General features: G+C 41.3%; 1 protein-coding gene across 3 annotated transcripts; it reads right to left on the bottom strand.

Annotated features, from left to right (window-relative positions):
• Positions 1-657: 657 nt before the first annotated feature.
• RSRC2 (arginine and serine rich coiled-coil 2) lies at positions 658-12390 on the bottom strand. Of its 3 annotated transcripts, none has more exons than XM_035098699.2 (10): positions 12227-12390; positions 8930-9077; positions 8440-8483; positions 5969-6159; positions 5319-5462; positions 5116-5238; positions 4577-4656; positions 3687-3919; positions 2976-3065; positions 658-1281 (listed from the first exon to the last, which is right to left on the bottom strand). In XM_035098699.2, exons 1-10 carry the CDS (start codon positions 12230-12232, stop codon positions 1099-1101), a joined length of 1242 nt encoding a protein of 413 aa, XP_034954590.1. In that variant the 5' UTR covers positions 12233-12390; the 3' UTR covers positions 658-1098. The 3 variants fall into 3 exon arrangements, with proteins under 3 accessions (XP_034954590.1, XP_034954591.1, XP_034954592.1); XM_035098700.2 differs by having other exon boundaries at positions 5969-6181; positions 12227-12375; XM_035098701.2 differs by lacking the exon at positions 12227-12390 and adding an exon at positions 7653-7730 and having other exon boundaries at positions 5969-6181; positions 8930-9018.
• Positions 12391-13330: the final 940 nt, after the last annotated feature.

Here is a 13330-nt window from a genome sequence, read left to right as displayed (position 1 = left end):
CAACTGATTCTGCAAAGAGATTACCTATTGATCTTACAACACTTCTAGTGGTAGTTTCAGTTCTCTTCTTTAACAGCTATCCTAATCTTATTTAATAATAAACATTTTATTCATTAAAACTGAGGAGACATGCCACATTACATGGGCATTAGAATCTTAACATGCAACAAAAGTTACAGTTCAAAAGGTGCAGCGCAACATACTCTGTTGCTATGCAACTTTTTTAATTACATTACACAGCTTAACTAGAAGACAAAGCCCCCACATAGCATATTATGAAAAACATGTTTTTCATACAGGTCACATTGCAAATGTTGATGGTGATAGTTTTACTTTGCCAAAAGCTTTTATAAAAACCTACTGCTAGAATAAGCAGGCATGGGACATTGTAAAATTCATCTTGTTGGATATGGTATGGTTTACTGTACCTCCATTTGTTTGGGCAGGTTGGAAGAAGACTAGAGTGAGTCCAGTACGAACTCTGTCTAGAGGAGCCTGAGCAAGGGCTTTCAGTAGCATAATGCAGGAACTCATGAAAACTCGATTTTGCTCTGCTCTAGTTATGTTGGAGTAAGCTTCTTTCTAGACATAAAGTTATAATGAATTGTATAAAATTAAGCTCTGAGCAATTCATCCACTGAACTTAAAACAGTACTATTTGAGAAAAAACATTTTTATTAACCAGGTTTTTGCACTGCATTATGCACCCACTGGCCCAGTCTGCTAGAGTAACACCTACACAATGTGTTTTATGTTTCAAGAGTTGAAAATAACTGTACAAGGTTAAAGTACAAAAGTACACAAGACAGTGGACACAAAATATCCATGTATGAGTTTATCCTCACCTGTTCTGTTCTGAAACACAGAACTAAAAATGTCCTCCTACTGCTCTGTCAAGTATAATGGAAGTGAGTATAACCTGATTACAACATGGAACACCAGTTATCACTGATCTGATATTTACAAAAATTGTAATGTCAATAAATTAAAGTCAATGCAACACCCCATGCAAGCTAGAATGCTGGCCTTTGGTGAACAAGGACCCAGTATCTGAACAATAATCTTTGACAAAGTCTCAGGCTTTAAGATCACGTTCTTTCAAACAGCATCCATTCCTCGCATCGAAGATGTGAATCCCAATCCCATCCCTCTTTGGGTGTGTGTCTGTGACCTTGCCATTTCATATTGTGCATCTAGATTTCTAAATACTTCTTCCTGCTGTTTTAGAGTCTTGTAACTTTCTTCATCCACCGAACTACTAGCACCAGCTTCCTCTTCACTCTAGAATTGAAATAATGTATTATTATTTTTATTAAAATATGTTAACAGATATGTCCTCTAAACTAGTCATCTATTATTCTGGCAGTTCATTCATTAAAGCATCTTTTCTGCAGCTGGAATTTCCAGAACAAGTAAATGCAGAATGCAAAAGCCTGGGGAAATAGGTTATCAGTTTCAAGGATATATAACAAGCACCCCCAAACTTCGGCCCTCCAGATGTTTTGGACTACAATTCCCATCTTCCCCGACCACTAGTCCTGTTAGCTAGAGATGATGGGAGTTGTAGGCCAAAACATCTGGAGGGCCGCAGTTTGGGGATGCCCGATATATAGCTTATGTAACCTTCATTAATTCATTTTGGTGAAGGTTTATAGAAGCATTTTGCAACAAAAAAAAAACTTGCCAAGAATTTAACATTCAAAGATTCCCTTGGGTCAACCCAACACATTTTTGCTTTTCTTTGGAATATTACAGCTTATCTAGTACTTGTCATGGACTGGGTGGATGCAGAGGAATAGTGTGAGGCACCAGCTGGGGAACCCCCAAGGGAAGAGATTCTGAACCTGGGAAGTGGTGGTGGGATGATGGTCAGAGGGAGAAGACTAGGAGGAAGTGTCGGAAGCTGAAGAGGTAACACGGCTTAGTGAGAAGAGAATCTGTGGCAGAGGGAAGTCCAGAATCAGAAGCAGCAGACTCATCTCTGAGTCACTATTGAAAAAGTATTGGGGGGATCTCCCCCTCCTGCTGCGACAAGCTCCCATCCCCCTGGTCTCCCAGCACCAGGAGAGACATGAAGTGGGAGGAATAAAGGCCAGCACACTGCCACCATCTCAGATTGCTTGGGAAATATCTGGGAGAGGAGGAGACTTAACCAGCTGTGGGAAGGAGAGGACCTTCATTCCCCACAAATGTCTCATGGGGAAGACTTCCAAAGAAGAGTTCCTGTGCTTAATGGGTTTTGTACTCCTGAGTACCAAAGGGACCCAGGTGGCGCTGTGGTTAAACCACTGAGCCTAGGGCTTGCTGATCAGAAGGTCAGCGGTTCGAATCCCTGTGACGGGGTGAGCTCCCGTTGCTCGGTCCCAGCTCCTGCCAACCTAGCAGTTCGAAAGCACGTCAAAATGCAAGTAGATAAATAGGAACCGCTACAGCGGGAAGGTAAACGGCGTTTCCATGTGCTGCTCTGGTTCGCCAGAAATGGCTTTGTCATGCTGGCCACATGACCTGGAAGCTATAAGCCGGCTCCCTCGGCCAATAATGCGAGATGAGCGCGCAACCCCAGAGTCGGTCACGACTGGACCTAATGGTCAGGGGTACCTTTACCTTTACCTTACTCCTGAGCGGTTCCTGTTTCTTCTAATAAAGAGTTAACTCCACTTGCGTTCATATAAGTGCATTACATTTACTAGCACATAATCTGTGTGATTTATTGTTGGCTCACTCTTAATTATTACTTAATTAAATTTCTAATTTGAAGTTAGGTTTTGTGGGCTCATATACCTCCCCTGATTATACTGGAGGCCTACTGAACTGGCAATGTATTAAACTGACCACCTACTTCTGAGCCAGAATCTGCGGTGAATGGCATCTTGTCTTGCTATATATGCTGATTTGAACCGCTTCTACAGAGTCATTTAACCTGAGCTCTTACTTGAAAGCAGTTTAGGTTATGAGTTTCTCTACATTTCACATACCTTAATACCCATTAATTTTCTAAATTTGACATTTTGGTCCTTGTTTCCAAAGTTCAGTTTCTCCCAGATTTCTGCAGACTGTGATTTATCCTATAAAAACACAAAGTGATTTATTACATACATATATAACACATAGGTAAATTTGCAACTCATTTTGATTTATAGATCTGTTGATACAATGGGGGGGAACTGTTTAAATATACTAACATGCAACAGGTCCTAAAGTATTTCTCACACACTCTTGTTTTAACACATTTCCTTTGGAACTGGAACTAGAAACAAACTATCTGGCTGCAAGCCTAAAACCTTTCAATAATGTAAATAAGAATGTTGCAGGACTGCGGGTTTAGTGAACATTAAGCAAATATTTTTAATCCCAGCACCCTTAGGACAAGTTCTACTGGCTCTGTAGACCGTAAGACACTTGAGATTATGATGGCAGATGCTCATTAGAATTCTGAACAAACCAGACTTTTAAAAAATAAAACAATGGTTACACTTCCAAGTATGACCATTAGATGGCTAAATGTTCTGTGTGCTACTAAGAGGCCCCTCTTGCTGACTTGTGCCCATTGTATCACAGAATCACAGAATTGGAAGGGCCCCATGGGTCATCTAGTCCAACCTCCTGCAATGCAGGAATATTACAAGTTCTATCCTTGTCAACAATTCCCAAGACACAAAGTGGAATAATTAGACAAAGAAAAATACCCCTTCTTTTTTGCCTTGCCACAGCATTTTCCGCTTCTTTTCCTGTTCAGCAAACTTCATGGGATTTACTGCTGCTGGATTATAATAGCTTGGAACAGCTATTCCTGTCTCTGCCAGGGCCTTTGCTTGCAGGGCTGCCATTTGAGCTGCCATAGCTATCTGAGGAGTGACTTGTGTTCCAGAGGCCAGAAGAGCTGCAACATTGATGACAGAAGTGCCGGTAGCAGCAGCCGCTAAAATGAACATGAACATGTTACACAAGAAGCAGCTTCCAGATTTTTTTAAAATCTCAGATACATGGACTAAGTAAAAAGTTTTATATTAATGGGCAATAAGTACAAGCTAGCCAATTGAAAGATCTTAGACAGCTTTTGCTACGGTAGTTCTCTAACCATTTGTCTGGTGATGCAACTATTTTTAGGGACTGTCAAAAAAAGAGAAAAGTTATAAATATTTCCACTACTATTTTGTAGTGGAAAAGTACCTGGTCCCATGAGACTAGGGCCCTGTGGGACGTGATCTCCTTCTGCAGGGCCTGTAAGACAGAGTTATTCCGCCTGGCCTTCAATTTAGCCTGATCCCCCATTCCTTTTTCCCTTTCCTTTTTTATGAAGAAACCCATCTGGGTCCCCACATTAAAACTCTTCCCTGGTCTCCTTGCTGGCCTTAGCAAGTCTAACTTGGCGATGCTAGCCCTGGCGATGCTACATTGATGTTGTATTTTATGCTGTTTGTAAGCTGTTTTTTAAAGTCATTTTTAATCAATGTTTTATATTTGTTGTTAGCCGCCCTGAGCCCGTTTCTAAACCGGGAAGGGCGGGGTATAAATAAAAATGTATTATTACTATTATTATTCATTATGTTCTAGCAGTTCATAAAAACAGAATTACCAGCAGCCATTTCTTGTTGCTTCTGTTTTTCAACCAGTTCTTTCTCTCTCTGTTCTTGCAATTTTTTTGCTCTTTCCAATCTAGAAAATATGCAGAATAAATCAATTTATCAAAAGTTATTATTTCCCCCCACATTGATCTCTTTTCCCCTTTGTTTTTTATACTAACAATTGTTATGTTGTTCCTGAAGGGCATACATAGAACCCTCCAACTCAAAGAACATAAAGGAGTCGTTCTGTGTTGTACGTTTCTAGCTTTCACTATAGCAAAGGTACTTTTCAGTTGTGTATTGATGAAAGTGCCAATACATCAAGCAAAAATGTTGTGAGTACACTATTCTTTTGACTTCATCTAGGTATCAGTGGCTAAAATAGCTCTCCACATTTTAATCTAACTTAAAATTTGGTGCAGGGATGTGTAGAGAATGACAATGGTCCCCCCTCAAAGTTTGCATGCTGTGCTTCTACTCTAATTCAGTAAAAGGTAAACAGAGCAAGTTATTGGCGTCTATAAACTTAAGGCCAAAAAAATCCTAGTACCTTCTAGCTAATGCTTCCTGTGCATCCATTGCTGTGTTTCGACCCCTAAAAGGAGGTGGACTAGGAGTTCGGCTGTGACTTCTGCTGAATCGTCTGGGCTTTTCAGGTCTCTTCTTTCTTTCTCTGCAGGTAAAGGTATTTTATCATGTAATTCTTTGACTGTTTGACCATAAATTAACTGTAAAAGAAAGCACTTAACATACCTGCTTCTGCTCCTAGTTCTGCTTTTGCTCCTGCTCCGATGCCTGTGTCTAGATTTTGATCTAGAACGTGATCTTACACGCCGCTTTTTATCTCGGCTTCGAGATCGTGACTTTTTTCTATCACGGCTTCTACTACGGTGACGCCTGCAAACACATTCCAAACTTCTGGTAACATTTCCTAGCTTTATTATTCACATTTAAAAGCAACAAGATGCAAAGGAAACCTACGGATTATCTTCTACTGAGAGGTCACAAAAAGGTGTCAGACAGTTTTGGGCTCATCTACAAATAGTGTAACTTCACTTCAAATGAAGTCAGTGGCCTGAACACTACTGAGTATTTTCATTCTGTAAAACAAATTAGTGGCATAACCTAAAGGTTTGGCAAAAGGGTTACAGTAAACAAATCCTAAATCTGCGAAGAAAAAACAGCTGAAACACTGGCCACTTGATCCTCAAAATCTAGTAGGTGAAGGTTATGAACAGTTACACCAACCCATGCAAAATAATGATCTGGCACATCTGTGATGTTGTACCAGGTATGCTGGAACAAAGGATGAAGGTGTAGCTGGGCATGTCTACCAAAACGCAAACATAACAACAGCATAAAGAACACTGAAGCATTTCCAAAGTAGAAACTGTTAAGTATACCTTTCACGAGACCTAGATCTTGAATGACTTCGTCCCCTTGAGGATTTCCTCTCCTTGCGCTTATGTCGTTCCTCACCATTTTCTGAAGTGCTCAGGCTCTCTCTTCCTTTATCAGAAGAGTGTTCTTTGTCATTATGGTCTTCAAATTTGTGTTTCTTCGAGGACTTCTCTTTGGACCCATGTCTTCTTGCCTGTTTTAAGAAGAAGTTGGTTCTTTCAGGAAAATAGTGCAACAAAGAGAGTTAGTATGGGCATCAGCAGATAAAGAATGATATGTTGTGATGCAACATTAGTAACCTTAGGAGTGTGGCCCAGACAACTGTGATGGCTTTTAACACCATCAGCTACACAATGTTGCAGATGCTCACTATCATTCCTCCTCCCATTTCCCATCCCACACTTTTCAAACATTTTTGTACCATGTTGTTAAAGCAACACACCATTACCAGTTTCACAGCATTAGCTAGAACAGCATCCTCTCTAGTGTTTGATTACTTTATGCATAGTGACCATGTTTTTCCACCCCTATGCTCAAAAGGTAGATGGGATAAGCATACACATGAGAACTGTCTAAATGTTTTATGTACAAGCTCATCAGCAAATAAGATAGCTTGGAAGTACATGCACTGTAAGTATCTCCACCCTAAAGTCTTACACTATAGAGGTCCAATAAGACCAACTGTCATGTTTTGAATCTGCAGCAATCTGTGTGCTATTTTCTTTGAAGAAATTCTCTTAGCATATAAGGCCAGTTTACCCAAATTTCTAATTATCTCAGTAACTTTCTTTCTTTGTAAGTTAATTGTATGGAGAGATTTCTACTCTAAAGACCATGTGAGTCTTTATTATTTTTTAAATCCCCAAACTCAAACCCACAGGTAGAAGTAAAGGAAAACCTAGGTGCTTCAAATAATACTTTGCTTCTTCCAGGTGCAACTAACCCCATTGAAATACCAATACTGCACATTAAAGACAATACTGCCCATCAACTAACTGCCAAAGAGAGTTGGCTGTGCAAAGAGATTTTAATACTTTTTCATCTTAGACATAGTAGGTGGTGAATTTTTGTTTCAAATAGTTCCTAACATCAATTAGATCCATTTGGGCTACTTTTTCAGTCACTTGTACAACCACTGAAGAAAAATCATTAGAATTTTGTTGTAAAATAAATAGTGCAGAGTGTCCACTTATTATATACACGAAATGGGCAAGCCAGCCCGCAAACATGGAATGAACCCTCCACAAGGTAGAGGCAATCTGTGAGCTTCCTGTGGTGGGCATGCATCCACACAGGTGCAATGCCCGTACCCTTCTGCCCTTCTTCCTGTCAATTGTCTCACTAGAACCATAAAAGTCAGTGCATTAATTCAACAACTATTGAAATGTTACAGATTTTAAGACATCCACAGCAGTATCAAATAACACCACCAGTTATTCCCCATTGAATTTAAAAGCTAAGGTGTACAAGTTGTGCACAAAGAAACCAGCCTTTTAAAACAAACTTTTAACATGTAATCCTCCTTCTACACACAATTTTTTAAGTTTGAGTGAAAGATTTTCTTACTTTAACATAATGGAGCAGTCTTCTAAATATACACTTTGTATTTAAAACCACCATTATATCCCATAACCGATTTAAGTTGCTTTTTAAAGGGAAATATGAGTTTGAATGACTAATAGTTACCTTATCATGAAGTAGGCTTATAATTTTGCTATCTGAGTCTGGAGCGTCTTCAGTTCAGTCTCTTCGCGCATTAGCACGCTGAGTATGATTTATTATAGAAATGTTATCATGTGATCTAAACAATATAGTCAATTTCACAAATACTCTAATTTCTTTTTAAAACAGAGCTTCCATTGGGTAAAGGGGAAAAGGTCCCTGGCCCCACATTAGAACTGGCCCCATCTCTCTCTAGCCTAACACTATCCCATCAGAAGTTGGCTCACCTTCTGGCTACTGCTAGGGCTCCTCCACTGATATTACTTCACCACTGGAGGCAACTGCCTTACCTAACAATGTTATCACTACTACTGCCTCAGCTCAGTGCCCTGGCCTTTGATTTACTCTTACAAACCCTGGCAAATGCACTGTCAGGAAAACTTAAAATATTAAGGAAAACTGAAGAACTAAGTGGATAAGATTGGGGGCAGGGAGAACAGCTTTGCAAATTCTTGAGTAGAACTCTGGTCAATGGAAGCTCTGTGAGAATCAAATATACCAATCCTATTTCTCCAAAGAAATGTTTATTGTGGCTGTTTCCACAGTTAATCTGTCAATGAACTTTTGTCAACTGTTACCTTTTTGTCATAATGATGGCTTCAGTCATGCTTCTCTCTCCAAGCACATTTTTCTGAATTATCATTTTTTGTACTTACCATTAAGACATTTATATACTAAGATTTACACATGCTATGATGTACTTTTAAATACATCTTGTACAATTACCTAAGCACTACAAAGTATTAATTACCTCTTTGCTTCTGCTCCGACTTCTGTACTTTTTCCCGTCATTATCTAAGGAATAAAACATTTATTGTCAAGTAAAGGTGCTTGAAAAAGGATTTTCATTCTTTATAGACATGCCATTCCCAGTCATACCCACTACTTAAACTATTTCAATGGTTTACGTTTGAAATAGCATTTTCACATCTATGTTACCTTTCTGCTCCTCACCTACTCCAACCCCCAACCCTTAACATGATGCTGAAGCTTACGTGTGTTGAGAAATTTCATATTTTTAAGAGGTTGAAACATAGAACTCAAAAGGACATGCACATAAATCTAAAATTTATTGTTTACTTGGAAGTCGCAATAATTTCAATTGAATTCAATTTCACCTCTACATAAACATGCTTAGGTTAGCAGCCTAACTACACACTACCACTAAATCACAAGTTTATGCACCAGCAAGTTTTTATAGTGAAAACTCTTAACAGCTAGACTGCTAGAGGCTTCCATACCTGACTTTCGTTTTCGCTCTCTTGATCGTGAACGTGACCTTGAAAAATGATGTTTTGAAGTTCTAGGAGAATTAGATGCATCTTTTTTCTTTTCTCTATCAGGAGATGATTTCTCTGGGGCTATTGCCTCTTGCTCTGTATCACTAGCCTATGATGAAATGAAATATTGTTATTATTACATAGTTCGCCACCATTCTATTGCGAAGTAACTTAACTGCCTAAAGCATTCTAGACCACTATTTTTAAGTCATCACAAACATCCAGAAACTAGTTAATGTTGAGTTAATGTTGAGTTAATGACAGTAAGAGCTGTTCGGCAGTGGAATTTGCTACCAAGGAGTGTGGTGGAGTCTCCTTCTTTGGAGGTCTTTAAGCAGAGGCTTGACAGGCATAAGTCAAGAATGCTTTGATGGTGTTTCCTGCTTGGCAGGGGGTTGGACTGGATGGCCCTTGTGGTCTCTTCCAACTCTATGATTCTATGAGTTGTCCAAGCTATATACTCCACTAGTAGGAAATCAAGTCCACAGCCACTAGATAGGGTGTTAAAATAACCAAATTCAAGCACTACAACGTTTTCTACTGCAGAAGAGTGAGATGGATTTTCTGTATCCAATCCAAAAAGGATGCTCCTCCTCAGTGACATCTATGTCAACAGATACTGATGAAGTGACCCATACGGTAGTTCCTTCTTTGAATTGATTCTTTTCTGTACCTCAGGTGAATTTAGATGTTTTGATTAGTAAATTTTCAAAGAGAATGACACATCAGTCCTTGGCCTATTACATTTTCTATCTGTTTATCACTACCAGGCACAGCAACTGTGGCCTTTACTCCCAACAACAGAAGTCAATGCAGCCCAGTTTGAGGCCTGTTTTAATGCATAACAGCAACTTACCTACAACATGCATTTTCCAAATAGGTATTATTTTAAGCACATTTAAATCCAATATATAGTGCTTTGTATTTTTATGCTGTGAACTGCCCTGAGATCTACGGATGAAGGGTGGCAGTGTTAGAAACTAGGATAGAAAAGCTATCCACCCCATGGCTCCAGGAACCTGGGTTATGGGCGCAAAAAAAGGCGGCTAGTCGCCACCCCCACCCCCAATGCAACAGCACCTTTTATTTTTATAATTGTAGAAAATTTATTTCGTTCTTTTTGCAATTTGTGGTATTTAGAAGGTTGTAACCAGCCATAGCAAAACAGGCTGTATAGAGAGCACAATGGGATTTAAGTTTAGGCATGTATAACACACTACAGCTGCAATGGTAATTGGAGGTGGGGGCAAACCTTCAAAGAAACCAATGATTTTGAAATGGTGGAGCATCACCCTACTTTTTTAAATGTTTGCATGAGTGCTCCTGTACCATTTACAGGGGAATGCTTTCCTCTACAGAAATAAAAACATTAGAATTTTTAAAATAATCACGTTACGTGGGCATGAATGGACAGAGTGAGACAATGTCCCTTACCGGCAGCTCCACCTATCACAGAAGCTGTGACTTTACAAACTGAAAGAAAAAAGGTTCACCCCAGTGAGAGCCACTGTGGTGTAGTGGTTAGAGTGCCCATTGGAAGAGTGCACTGCTGGAAGTTAGTTCAAGGAAGCTAGACCCTATAAATGCTTACTCAGAAGCAAGTCCCAGTGTATGTATCTGATGGGACATGCTGCCACGTAATCCTATATTAAATATATGTGGTTACAATCCTTTTGGGAGATTCTAATGAAAGCTATGGACACCCTACCCATAAACATTCACAAAGTTTTGCATACAATTTATCTTATTACAGTGGGAACAAATCATATTGAGGTGCCTGGTTCACAGGACCCTCAAAGTGCATCCATGGATCTCAGGTTAAGAACCCCTGCTGTGTATGATCCCATCCTTAAATACTTAATTGAGGAATGAGTCCAGCCTTGTGCTTAAGCACTAGCCTGATAAGACATAGATTACACAAAGCCACATATTGGCAAGCACATGGAATTCCATGTAGGTCAGTGAGTGACAGAGCACTCTGCCCCTTTTGCAGGAAACACAAGCAACAAGACCCTCACTCCAGGTCCAACAGAGATCAGCAGCAGGGGTGGGGACAACTTCTCCACCATCCCCACCAGTTTAAGTCCTCCCCAACCCCCTGTACTAACTTCTGTGGGCTTCCTTACAAAGCTGGAGTGAGTTCCATTGAACTCAGTAATGTTATTAGGGATCCAATTCTGTCAGTTCTGACGAGGTTTAAGTTGCACAATTTTTCAAGCTACCACATAATGGCACATTTCCTTCTCCCACCCCAACTCATGTTAGGGCTCTCTCCAAAGCCTCATATATCATCACCCTCAAAATAATCCCTTTCCTCAGACTCTGTATTTAACTTAGCATTGTTAATTTAACTAGCTCTCCCCTGCTTTCCTTATTTACAAAGTGTCTAATAAAAAACATTATATATAGGTGAGCATGAACCATGAGAACCTTCATGCATTTACCTGGAAATGAGACCAACTGAACATAGTAGGCCTTTCTGTGCAAAAACACATGGAACCGAGCTGTCAAAGAACAGCCATACTTATAAAGGGGCCTAATTTCAAATACTGTACCACTCATATAGACCCTTTTTTGGGGGGGGGGGAGACGATGCCACTACCTTGCTATCTAAAACGGTCAACAGGAGTGTGGAGAGGAGAGGAAACCTCTTAGAACAGGCATCCCCAAACTTCGGCCCTCCAGATGTTTTGGACTACAATTCCCATCTTCCCCGACCACTGGTCCTGTTAGCTAGGGATCATGGGAGTTGTAGTCTCAAAACATCTGGAGGGCCGCAGTTTGGGGATGCCTGTCTTAGAAACATGTGTGAATATAGATTTGTATACTGTACTACCCTTTACCACAGATAACGGGGGAGGTTCACAACATGGAAATGCAAGCTAAAAACGGAAAATACATAATAATGAGGGAAAACACCCGCAAACCAATAACCGCCCCCCTCCCTCGCGCCATAAAGACCAAAAAAACCAAGGGACGTTGAAACCGAGATGCCTAACTCAGGGACGTTTCTATTGGAATAAAAACCCTGGCCGCAAGGCTTCCTGCCTACAGGGCACAAAGGCGGAGGGGCTCCGAGGAGGCGGGCTCGGCAGCCCCCCCCCCGCCCAGGCCCCTCCCGAACCCGCGGCGAGCGGGCGCCATCTTGACTGGCGAAACGACGGAGCCTCTCACCGCCCTGCCGGCCTCCTTCCGCCCAGATCGGCCTCCCCATCGCCCGTTCACGGCGGCCCCCGAGAAGGAGTGGCATAAGCTCACCGCCATGTCGGGGTGTCGGGAAACGCGGGCCCCTCGCCGGGCCACCGGCAGCTCCGGCTCCTGCTTGCGGCCCCTCGAGCGGTCGACGAGCAGCTCCAACGCCCGCGACGCCTCGGCTGCTCGGCGGCGGAGAGCGGTCAGGGCTGCCCCGCCCACTTCCCAGGGTTCCCGGATGTAACCTGGGCCTCTCGCGGGGAGGGAGGAAAGGAAGAGCGAAGCCGCCTCTGCGCTGAGCGGCTGCGCGAGAACGGGGGCGGGGAGAGTCTCAGAGGCATGAAAGGAGTAGAGTTGACATCGAGGTTGTTCAGGGGCGGAGATCCTTGGTGTGCTTATGCGTTGGGGTGTGTGTGTGTGTGTGTGGTTGTCATAAGGTTTTGATACTTGTTACTTTTTTGTTACTTAATACAGTATAAGTTTTCCAATTTATTTTTATGCGCATCGGACCATATTGCGATACACTCTATTTAGACTGGCAAATGTAAACAAGCAAGAGAATCCTTAATCATTAGTGCATTTGCACAGAATCAAAAGCTGGAAAATCCGGTCCCTGTGGCAGTTTATTTCCTAGGGTAAAATCCTTTTAAAAAACCAACAACAACAACAACAACTTCAACCCTTAAAAAAGCTCAACAACTTTGGGATAAAATCATTAAAAAACCTCATCAACTTCAATCCTAAAAATGGTTGGCTCTCATGACCCTTCAGTTCATCAAATCTGGCCCTCTTTGAAAAAAGTTTGTACACCACTGCAAGTTTAAGCAAAACAAAAGCCAAGCAGATCTATCCTGTTTCCACTTGCAGTTTTAATTTAATCCCATGATCGACCAAGATCAATCCCATGCTCTACTGGTCAATCGTGATCGACCAGTTGGACATGTCTGTTTAGACCACAGTGTTAAGGTACCTGCATTCCTGGAGACTGCCTAGGATAGGCCATTAAGGAGAACAAAGGGAAAAAGATGAGCCATTAGGAATGCCAGAGAGAGAGGCCCCTCCTTCAGCACAGAGTTACAGTGGTACCTCTCAAGAAGAAATTAATTCATTCCACGAGTCATTTCATTACGCGAAAATTTCATCTTGCGAAGCACGGTTTCCCACAGGAAT

Source organism: Zootoca vivipara, chromosome 17 (genome assembly GCF_963506605.1).
Source record: "Zootoca vivipara chromosome 17, rZooViv1.1, whole genome shotgun sequence".
Taxonomy (NCBI): Eukaryota; Metazoa; Chordata; class Lepidosauria; order Squamata; family Lacertidae; genus Zootoca; species Zootoca vivipara.
This window is presented reverse-complemented; position numbering and strand designations above follow the sequence as displayed.

Excerpts from the sequence above, each read along its gene's own strand:
- RSRC2 (XM_035098699.2), bottom strand. Across the intron at positions 8,484-8,929 it reads AGAGCGAAAACGAAAGTCAG|ATAATGACGGGAAAAAGTAC; the intron begins GTATGGAAGCCT and ends TTTATTCCTTAG. Across the intron at positions 6,160-8,439 it reads GTCGGAGCAGAAGCAAAGAG|GCAAGAAGACATGGGTCCAA; the intron begins GTAATTAATACT and ends TTCTTAAAACAG.